Source organism: Diabrotica undecimpunctata, chromosome 8 (genome assembly GCF_040954645.1).
Source record: "Diabrotica undecimpunctata isolate CICGRU chromosome 8, icDiaUnde3, whole genome shotgun sequence".
In the NCBI taxonomy this organism is placed as follows: domain Eukaryota; kingdom Metazoa; phylum Arthropoda; class Insecta; order Coleoptera; family Chrysomelidae; genus Diabrotica; species Diabrotica undecimpunctata.
The window spans coordinates 125,430,492-125,442,822 of NC_092810.1; the positions used below are offsets into that span (position 1 = coordinate 125,430,492).

General features: G+C 33.2%; 1 protein-coding gene across 2 annotated transcripts in view; it reads left to right on the top strand.

The window, feature by feature from the left end:
- Positions 1-12,331, top strand: part of Tmf (TATA element modulatory factor) — a 39,322-nt gene that overhangs the window by 685 nt on the left and 26,306 nt on the right. For both annotated transcript variants that reach the window (XM_072540925.1, XM_072540926.1), the window contains exons 2-5: positions 231-452; positions 8,182-8,394; positions 9,903-10,071; positions 10,129-10,783. In XM_072540925.1, coding sequence (XP_072397026.1) covers positions 231-452; positions 8,182-8,394; positions 9,903-10,071; positions 10,129-10,783 — 1,259 coding nt within the window. The remainder of the gene's footprint in view (positions 1-230; positions 453-8,181; positions 8,395-9,902; positions 10,072-10,128; positions 10,784-12,331) is intronic.

The window sequence follows — 12,331 nt, forward strand, 5'->3', positions numbered from 1 at the left end:
AGACTAGTATTTATTAGATTGTACCTAGCATTTAATAATAGACTTTAACATATTATTGCTATATAGCTTGGCCATTATGCTTAATATTGGAATTTTCTTTGATTTGCTCATATTGTCAATCATATATCTTTGATCTATAAATAATTGATTTAACTGCACACTTACACATATTCAAATGATACTATTTTTTAAAAGCGTTGTTGATTGAATTTATGGTAACATTTTTATAGGATCATTTTTTGAAAATGCAAATGAAGGAAACAAATCACCTTCTATTACTAGTCTTGACGACACTGTTGATGCTGTAGAACCTTTTAGTCAAAGCAAGTTAGTTGTACAAAATGTTGAAGAACTAGATAATGCAATGTCTGAACTTGGTACAAGTGAGGAAGAGAAAAGAGAAAGCATATCTGACCAAGAAAGTTGCAGTGATTTGATAGAAGTTAATTTAGGTAAGTTTATTTGCTACAAATATTGGTGACATCACATGATACCCTTTTTATATGAAAACATTACAGTAATATGAGAAAATACTGTTACTAGATATTATAGATACATAAAAAAAAACCAAAATGGGTAAATAAATTTTATTTTCGCATAATTTGAGTACCTATTTTTGTCTATCTGTTATCTACTAATCTATTATAATTGAAAGACATGGAATGTTTCACATACATTATTTAAAATTTAAAGTAAAGTTGGACGCACATTTTAGTTTTATTTTAAATAAGTAATTAGGGCATATTTAAATAAAATGATAAATCCATTTTAAATATTCATGATTGTCATATATCACTTAACAAACCTTTAACCCTTTTTTATTTACAAAGCTGGGTCAAGTATAAACCATTTATACTAGGGATGCTTGACGATCATGTTTTGCCATCAATATTTAGATATTCGGTAACATCGATGTTGAATAAAAACATCGAACACCATTTAATTAAGAATAGACACCTAACAACTACTGCTTTCACAGACTAGTATTTTATATGACACGCTTATTGAAGTTTCCCGGTAAATCCCAGCAAAGAAACAGGATAAAAGGAAAGCTGCTGTCAAAACTATTATTTTTACAAGATATTGATAAGTATTATGGAGGATTATAATTTTAATATATTACTTTTGTTTTTTTTTCTAATAAGTTGGTTGTTCTGTATTGTGTGGTAGATATCTATTGAGAGATAATTTTTAATTGTTTAATATTAGGTTAAGGTAACACAGTTACACCACGTTTTTCAGCAATTAAATCACGCTTATATAATACTTATTTAATTTATTATTTTTGCATTAATCAACATTTGTAAAAACATCGATGTTTCTATAACATCGATGTTTTCTTTTTTATATATCGTTACTATCAATGTTCAGGTCCGATGTTATCATCGATGCTCAACATCAATGTTTTTTACCGATGTCGCATCCCTAATTTATACATATACATTATACAAAATTATTGTTACAAATAGAAGAAAATTAATAATCTTCTATAATTCTATATCATTTTATTTTTGACTAATTTAATAATTGTATTTTTAAAAATTTCTAATATTTCGTAATATTTCTTGGAAGAGAGATTACCAACTATTCTTTTGTCTCTTCATCATCTTTCCTTATGTACGCTTTCTAACTCTTTTTAACTCGGAAGTCTGCCTTGTCAGTTATTCCAGTAACGGCACATGTACCATCATTACTTGAAGAAAAATCGTTTAAAACTCGATTATTGAGAATATGACAGATGCTCACCTAATTCGAAGTCTGTTTAAGTGGTTGCAGTTGCTGCAATGGTAGTTGGAATAATAGGACCTGTAATTGTGGTCTTTTTTTCAATCTGGTAATATTAGGATTTTAGAATCCCAAAATATGGTACCTTCTTGTATCTTGAATTTTTTCAACAGTGGTGAACCTCGATTTTCCATTTCTTACATTGTGTTTTGATGTCATTATCGTACTGATGGATCCAGGACTCATACAATGTCACTAATATTGCAAGAAAATTTTCTTTGTCTTGTTTATACCGTAAATGATGGCTGCAAATGTTTTTTTCTATTTTACTTTGGTACATCTCTTAACATTCATGAATTTTTCCATGTTAAGTTCAGTATAGTAGGATCGCTGAAAAGATTGAATTATTACGTCAATGGCATGCGCTGGTTACTTTTTGAAACCCCCATCGTCACAAGTTAGGTTTACACCCACCTAAACCTACTACTACTTAAACCCTACTCCCTCCTTCCTTAATGACACACTCGCAACTCCTCTCTGCCTTTAACACCTCAAATGCTTTTTATTTGTATTTAAAATTATACATTTTTCGTCAACAGTACCATTTTTTTTTTCTTTTTCTTGGAGTCGAAAGAGTCCATTCATATTTAAAACATCATTTAACATACCGCAAATTTTGTACAAACTATGAGCCAGAATTCTAACACAAACTGATTTTATTTAATTACGGTGTGTACACGACTTCTCCGGTTCAGTTTTAATTGCATTGAACCTTGCAGACAGCCAAAACTCACTGATCACGCGTCCTTGATATTCTTTCTATTGGATGGCCCTACTATAAGTACTGTTGTAACAGGGTCGGACTTATATACTGATATATTTTATCAAAATTACTATCACTATCATCGCTATCATTTAAATCTATAATTACTCTATTTATAATGTTTTGGAACTGTAAGTATTTTTCTTCTAGTTTTTTGACATGCTCTATACATTTTTTCCAATTATCTGCTGTAAAATTATTACATTTGGTCCTAATTAAATCTACAACAGTCGAAAATGATTTAGGAGAATTATTATTTTTCCTCACATTACTTTTTAATTGAGACCACAACAATTCTATTGGATTCAGTACGCAATAGTAAGAAGATAATATTAAAACTTTATGGCCATAATTCTCAGCTAGCCTGTCAATAACATAATTTTTTTCACATTTAACTAATTTTAATGGTTCTACAAGTTGTTTTTTTGTGTAAGAATCCATAAAATATATTTCATGTTTTGATAAAAATTCTTGAATTTCAGCTTTGTTTGAATTAGTGTTTGGAATTTTATTCTTTAGTCTACAATGATACGGAGCATAATCCAAAATAATAAGGCTATTTCTTTTTAATTTAGGTAGTAATTGCTGCTCAAACCATTTTTCAAACAAAGTACTGCCCATATCTTGATAATAATCTAAGCGACAATAACTTACACTCTTAGCAGAGAGTAATAAAGCATCTTCTGCCCATCCTGATTCTCCCCTACAATGTAAAATACAAATTATCTATCCTCTAGAGGTAGGAACATTGGTGACACAATTTTTACTACCATCGGTCCAACATTTTTTAACTATATCGTGGGTGTCGAACCAAGTTTCATCCAAATAATACAAGTTCTTCCCTTCACTCCTAAAAGACCTTAGACTCTCCAAATAATCGAACCTCCACTTTATTAAACGGTTGGATTCCATAATTGCCTGCCGTTTATTCACTGTTTTAAACATAAAACCATTAGATTTTAAAAACCTCCAAAAAGTAGTTTTATGACACTAGGGGATTATTTCTTTGTTTCTTAATTCACTCAAAAGTTTATTTAAAGTTGGTAAGTTATTCACTGAATACATATAATATCTTAGGAAGGAGAGGAAAGGAAAAAGACAGTTAAGATTTGATTTCACGTATAGTACGTCTGTACATCCGCTTATACGTATTTCACCCTAAAAGGGATCATCAGAGGCGACTATTCACAGACGCTGTGAACGTGAAAATAAATCTTTCCTGTCTTGGGAAGCAACTCTAACATGGCTTCGTATGGACGCAAATAGCGACATCTGATAATAAATCCGTAAACTAATTTTTCGAAACCAAATTCAGATTTATGCTGTAATCTGTGCCTTCTAAGAATTGCAAGGCAAAACAGACGTTGATAAAGATCCTATTACAGACATGGGGAATCTAAAATTGCATTCCACAACATATCTCCTCAACTAAGCAAAAATTCTTAGCGAATTGGATTCTAGTACTCATAAAGAGTATACCGAAACAAAAGGAATAAAAGGAAAAAGACAGTTAAGATTTGATTTCACGTATAGTACGTCTGTATATCCGCTTATACGTATTTCACCCTAAAAGGGATCATCAGAGACGACTATTCACAGACGCTGTGAACGTGAAAATAAATCTTTCCTGTCTTGGGAAGCAACTCTAACATGGCTTCGTATGGACGCAAATAGCGACATCTGATAATAAATCCGTAAACTAATTTTTCGAAACCAAATTCAGATTTATGCTTTAATCTGTGTCACCAGTTGCGTCACCATACGCCACCAGTTGCGTCACCATGCGTCACCAGTTGCGTCACCCGTTGCCTAGTATAATAGCGACCTTAGTAACGGCGCAAAGGGATTAACCTTCCTATATGATATCATCGAGACTAGTCACTTTTTATATTTCTGACCTTCCACTAATTTATCGCATACGTGATCCAAATTAATCAGGCTGAATTTAGAAATAATTAAAAACATTTTAAAATTTTTGCCTCAAACGATAAAAACATATTGTCAATTTTTATTAATGCTTCTTTGTTTTTAACTTTTGTTTTTCATTAATAAAATAATAAATATTTGATTGGTAAACATGTTTATGACTTATAAATAATGCTACAATAATAGCAAAACACTTGGGGCTACACGTCATAGATTCAATTGCATCACCTAAATCTAAAAAATTCGATAGATTTTGGCGTAAATTTAATTGTTTTACTAGATCACAGGTCTGTTTTATTTTACTTAAAATAAACCAGACCTATGATCAGTATGGATTAAAATACAACGTTAGGAAAACCATATATATGATAGCTAGCAAAAAAAAATTATACAGGATGACGGTATAAAAGTCGGAGATACCGTACTGGACAGAGTGGAGAAACTCGTGTAGCTCGGCAGTAACATTAATAAGAGCTGGGGTCGAACCGTAGTAATTAAAAGACGAATAGAACAAGCTCGAGCTACATTTGTAAAACTGAGGAACATACTTTGCAGCCACGATCTTAGTATTGACAGTGCTACTATATGGATTGGAAGCTTGAAATCTATGTGAGGCTAGGCTTAAACGCTCGGAAGCCTTTGAGATGTAGGTATACTGACAACTACTAAGAGTAAGTTGGGTAGACACAGTTAGAAATGAGGAGGTCCTTAGACGACTAAACCAAACAATACCACCCATCAACATCATCATCATCAGTTGGCGCTACAGCCCTTCGTGAGCTCTGGTCTGCCTCAAAACATTCTTCCATCTTTTCCTGTTGAATGTCTGTCTTCTCCATCCCCTTACTCCAATCTCCTTTAACCTTTATTGGACCTCAAAATATTACACAAAAGACGGACCGGGCTCCGAACGGCCCCATTCTTATAATGCGTGAACAATGCCTATACGAAAAAAAAAAAACTGTAACAATAACACATTATTTTTATAGTATTGAACATTTATAGTCTAAAGCATACACATTACTACAAAATACATTCTACTGATTGCTACTAACAGACTAAATAACTACCTGCTATTTGTACAATGTACACAAACTGTCACGGATTTCGCGTGCTCTACAACACAAATGCCTCCGCCACCTTGTATTTCTTTTTGTTTTACTCTGAGCTCAGTAATATCCAAAAGTTCTGGGAATACGCCTGCCAGATGACGCTTTTTATTATTTTGGATGTACTTATTATTATTAACGCGTTTGAAATGTGGACATTCAGAAGATTGTTAAGGATTCCATGGGTAGATAAAGTCACGAATACAGAAGTGTTAATGAGAATAGGCAGAGAGAGGGAAATGGAAAATACAATAAAAGAAAGGAAATTACAATATCTCGGACTTGTGATGAGAGGCGAAAGATACAACATCTTAAGACTCATAATTCAAGGAAATGTAGAGGGTAGGAGAAGCGTAGGAAGAAGACGCTTTTCTTGGTTGAAGAACCTGAGAGAATGGTTTGGTTGCAGATCAAGGCAATTGTTCAGAGCAGCTGCCTCGAAGGACAGAATAGCCATGATGATTGCCAACCTTCGTCGCGGAGATGGCACTTAAAGAAGAAGAAGATTATTATAATGCCTGAAAACATATTCCTTTATAAGGTCCTTGCCTAGTGCAAAATATACATTTTACGCTTTATCATGTTGTGCTTTTTCCAATCAGGATAATTTAGTAGCCACAATTTATAGGAATTAATACCTGCGACATCAATAAGACGAGAGAATTTGGCCATTGCCCAACGGTTTGATTTTCTTTGCACCGTATTTTCATTAGCTAACTTATCGGTTGTATCAACAGCTTCTTCCGTCTCGTTGAAATGAAGAATAATTTCAGGTTTATAGAAGTATTCTTCACCAGCCATTTTGTCGTCAAAATGCTCACTTGAAAGTAAGATGACTGCAGTTCTCGGTTTTGGAAAGTAAGAGACTAACGTTCAATGTTTACTAAAAGCAAACATACTTAAATAATCTGTTTTATATGACGCTGGTAGAAGCTCCTTTGGAATAAACGTTTTATTTTTTCAAAGAGTTCCACGTAGAGTTATATTCTTCTCCCATAACTTATCAGCAAGTTTTAAAATCGTAAAAAAATTGTCAGTTGTTATTCCAATCAACTCTTTGACCTTGAGCATTTCCCCCTTAGTACGCTGTTTTCCTAAAATTTAATAGATTTAAAAATTAGCGTTTTTGCTTATTGGCAATTCAAAAAAATATTTCATAAAAATATCCAAATAAATTTGGATATTTACGATAAAAGAAGTAGTGCAGTCCACAAGAACCCATATCTTTAATCCGTACTTGTCAGGTTTGCTCTGCATTTAAACTCGGAATTGTGCTTTACCTCTAAAAGGTACAAGCTGCTCATCTACACACAGATGATCGCCTGGATTGAGTGATTTCTTACAATTAGAAATGAAAATATCGCATACATCTCTTATTGGGGCCAGTTTATTTACTGATTTTCGTTCTTGCCTGATTTCAAAATTGTCAAAAGCAATATCTTCACACCAAAGCATATCGATCGCCTCTTTCGATCCATGAAAAGCTCCAAGTATAAACAAGAATATTCTCCAATATAGGCTTGAATCTCTACAGAATCAACGCAAACATACACTTTAGTTTTGTTTGGGTTTTTACTATTCCATTTATCGTAATCTGCTTAAGCTTTCCGGTTAATTTACGTGACAATTATGTTTGGAATTTCGTCTGAAAATAAAGAAGGAGCGTTTTTGATACTTGATATATCATTATTGTAATTTGTCCTAGCGCATGTCTACGAATTTTGGCTTTTGCGCGTTTCACTTTTGTGGTTTTTGGCAACCTTGACCACTCGGTTCCATCTTTAGATACATATACCGGTAAGCTTTCAGTGTAAGTAACTGTTGGTTCGTTTTTCCCTACGCTTTGATCAATAATCAGGTCATTTTCTTCTTCTACCTCTGTCACATTATCTTCATCTTCTAAATCAGTTGCTGTTCCCTCATTGATATAAATATCTATCTCTGGATCGCCACTTTCAAGTAAATGTAAAAGTTCATCTTCACTCAGTTGCTTTCGACTGGATGTAAATGACAACTGACTCATGTTTAGAATTTTATGCACTATTCACACATACGACAAGAAACCTGTCGTATTTGGAACTCAATATATATTATTTCGTTAAATTTTATCGCAACTCGGGGAACTCCCCATTTTAAACATGTAAAATCCAAAATAAAACGATAGGATACTCACAGTCGGTACTAATCCATAAAATCCATGAGATTCTGATACTATAGCGGCGAGCGGTGGTACGCTGACGGCGATCGCTGGTGATTACATCGTTACAAACAACAAGAAGAAAGTTTTACTGTTTCGCAGACCAGGGGTATTGTCTAAAAAATTCGAGATATTTTCCGAAACAATTATCGAATTATCGAATACATTAGAAAACAGAAGAACTATTTTTAATAAATATCTGCAAATTATGGCCGACGCAGTGGATGTGCGCTTACTGACAGACTAGTTAAAAGAAATGTTTTTATTTTTAAGTGCTTAGTAACTTTAATAGAAGGCTCTGGTCCATGGTCTGTTAGCAGTTGCTGATGATAATTAAATTAAAGATAAAGATGATTTTTATATCTGGTTATAGTTATATGATAATTATATTATTGTTTTAGGTGAAAACGATGGTGGTCAAAATTCTGTTAAAAGAAGAGAAAAGAAAGCAAATGCCTCACTACTTAACAGATTATCTGCTCTAAGTGCGGAAAGTGGTAAAAACAGCTCAGAGAGTGCGGACATTATTACATGCAGCACAGAATGTACAACAAGTCCAGAATCTGAAATGTTATCAACTGGTCAATCAATATCCACTTCAAGTTCTGCTTTAGGTATGTGCTTTGTACTTTTGTACTCATACATTATTAATTCGTAAATTTAACTATATATAAATACAGGATATTAGTGACTGTCGATATAAACAAAACCACAAGTTTATTAGGGGTGCAGTCAGAAGGTTGGCCGAGATGTTAGAGAAACACGCTTTTGACTTTTTGTCGAGCTTTCGGAATGGTTTTATTCCTTTTTCAAGACACTGTAATGTATATAAAAAATGTGTAAATATTTACAAAATATCGCAATTCGTCAGTGCAACTTACTAGTCGTTGAGATTATTTAAAATAAACTTTGATACTCAACATTAAAAACACAAATTTAAAATATAATATTGGACAATACATTCTAAAAATTTGGGTCAGGATAGTAAAACTTATTTCATGACATATTTTGATGGTATGTTTTAACTCTAATACATAGAGAACAGAAAGAAAAAACAATGTGATTAAAGCGTAATTAGTTGTTCTTAATATTGTATTTATTTTTTTCAAGAAGCAAGAGGCCCATATTTGGGTAGTTTAGATTTTTAATTATTAACCTATCTTAATGGTATGCAACCAGTTATGCATACAGGAATATTTAGACATTTACAATTATTTTATTTTTGATGATTTTTCAGTAAATAACAATAAATGTTGCTCAATTTATCTATGTCAGACTTTTTATTAATGCAAGATGTACTAGATTTTATGCAACACATTTCCAAGAAAACACGTTTTGTATGGTTTTTTTTCTTTTGCCAAAATACAGGAATCGTCGAAATTGAACTCATGTTTCCGAGTAATTGCATGTTCTGCGAGTGTACATGCATTTATTTTGTTGGTTTTTATGTCACTGCGATGTGAGATCACCCTATTGTGGAAATTACGAGATGATTCTCCGATGTAAACGTTGTTGCAACTGGCACACGGTATAGAATAAACAACATTCGGTGACTCCTGTATTGTAAAAGGATCTTTTGACTTTGTGTATAACTTCGATACCGTTTTCACATTTTTAGTTGCAATTTTTAAGTCATTAACATTTTTGAAAATGTTCATTAGCTTAGGTGTCAGAACTAGAATGTAGGGTAAAGAACCATAAGTTATTTTAGATGGTATCATTGAAGTGTTGTTTGTCAATGTCACTTGTCGGACCTCATTGTTATTATGAAGATTTTGTTTGTTGACAATTGCGAGAGAAAAGTAGAACCGAAAATGAGTTTATTTAAAAGTCCTATGGGGTAGGAGTTCTCTAGTAGTATAGATCTCAACTTTTTTAGTCCCTTGTCCCTGAAATAGATGTGTGACAAGTTAGTAACCCTAGTTTTTAAGGCCAAAACCAAATTTGTTTTCATCTTGGATGTATGTTGAGAATGAAAATTTATGAAACGGTTACTAAAACAAGGTTTACCATCATAATCATTTGGGATTTATTCCAAATTTTGATTTTGGAATTCCCAAAATCTTCTCTTCTCTTAGTACAGAACTTGTTTTTTAGTGTACACATATTTTATAATTTTTAGGCCTCCATCCAAAATCAGATTCTGTGGAAGTTTTAGGTGAAAGTCTTACAAGTCCAAGTTCTTTAGAAGTACTTGGTACAAATAGTACGAACAGCAGAAGACAGTCGGATTATACAGATGAAATTGTTTCTCCATTACCATCACCGTGGTCAGAAGATGAAAAATCGAGGTATGTTTTACACAGATAAATTAACATTTAAAAATTTATCATGTATTGATTTTCTAGTTCTGCTGAAAAGTTATCACCTGAAAGTGTCGAAGTTATTCCTGAAGATCAAGATGAAAACAGTGTTGCTGAGGATACAATGTCGTATACGTCGGTATCTGAGAGTACATCTGCAACGGTGTTAGATTCAGCATTTAATCCACATCTAAAACCCCAAAAAATGCTTAAAGATACTTTTGGATTACAGGAGACTTTAAACGAGATTAGTAATGATGTGCTAGACAAAAATTATCCACATGTCGATGCTATTACCAGAGCTCCAGGAAGGAGTACTATGCAATTACCTTTAACACCAGTTCTAATAGATACTCAGCCTCAGAGCATCAAACAAGATTTGCCGGATATGTTAAAAAAAACAAACATTATTGATATACCAGCGGAAACTCAAAGTCTTACTCATTCTGATAGTCAAATGAATATCTCCACAGATGAAAGTTCACAATCAGATAAAACACTAACGGGCAGTGATAATGTGATGGAAAGTAGTAGTGATACTAGTACTGCTACGGAGACCAGTAGTAATTCAACATATTTGAAAAATTTATTAGCGGATGCAATGACTGAAAAAAGCATTTCGGACCAACAAAATTCACCAAAGATACCAGTAGTAGATTCTAGTCAAAAGTCTTTAATGGAAAGTATTTCTCTTTCTCAGGTAAGAATATTTTGTTTAATTGATATGATACGGGGCCAAAGGCCTTCTTTAAGTCAATAAATTAAAATTTGTCTTTTGGTTTATCTATTTTCATCCATAGTGTCCTATCGATGTATGTTCTGTCTCGTATGTAACTATACATTCATTAATAATAAAGATACTGTGTAGTATCATTTTGCCAATTGCCTTGTTTGCTTTTTCTATCTTATTATATTCGTTATATCCTCCCCTCGTTTCATTTAACGCATCATACGCTCCAATCGGACCAGTAACAACGGATATATGATGTAATGCCCTTTGGGCAATGCCGCTATGTGTTTTTCTGTCTTAACATACAGATTCACCATTCCCTCATCTTTCCAATGATTTATCATACGCCACGATCCGACGAACTATTCTACCCTCACCACAAAACGCTCAAAAAATGAACAGAATGAACCTTAGCGTTTTCTTATGGGATTTTACATGGGAAATGAGGCAAAAACTGTATAGCCCTTTTACTTCTAACATAAAGCTTTACATTATTTTGCTTAATAAATCTTACCCTACAATTAAAGTAACTTATATTTTTAGCAATTTTGCGAAAAAATTAATTACTGATGAAGTAGTAAAATTTCCGACAATTGAATCATCAATTTGTAGAATGAATTAGCAATAAATAAACCGTTTCGTTTCAGAACAAAATATGATTAAAATGTCGGTTGGTATTTCAGCTTTTTTTCCTAGGTGGCGCTTGTCGTCCCGGACAAACTGCGTGACGTGTCATCCTAGCCTTTTGTATACATTTATGTAAAGTATTTTTTATACTATAACTATTTACACTGCACACATTTTGATTATAAATATACATATAAATACAATTATTAAAGAACTGAAAAAATTCTTACAGGGAAAATAAATAACAAATCAACATATGATAGAAAAATAATTTGATTTTGCTTTGAATTCAGTAAAATGTATTTGTATTTATAGGTCGTCGTTGTCGTCGTCGCTGTTATTTCTGTTTCAGACTCGCTATCCTCTACTAAATTTATGATAAATTCATGGGCTTCGTCCATAATTAATTCTCAGTTGAAATACTCATTTTTTTTTAAAAGGCCTGCAAGTATTTTTCCATATCTCTGGCGTGATTTCATTTAGCATGGTGCTTTGTTATCTCTTGAACATCAACATAACATAATTTAAAAGTGGTGTTTTTTGCCGCCAGGTCATTTTTTAAAAATGATCTATATGGTATGGTATGGAGGCCTGGACGCTGACAGAGACGCTCACGAGAAAACTAGAAGCATTCGAAATGTGGGTGTACCGACGCATTCTTCGTATATCCTGGACCGAACATGTCACCAACATAGAGGTACTCCAAAGAATCGGAAAGGAGAAAGAAATCGTGAGCACAATCAAACAAAGAAAGCTTGAATATCTAGGCCACATATTGAGACACGATAAGTGCCGTCTACTGCAATTGATTGTCCAGGGGAAAATAGACAGTAAGCGAGGGCCAGGCAGGAGAAGACACTCGTGGCGCCAAAATCTGCGGAAGTGGTTCGG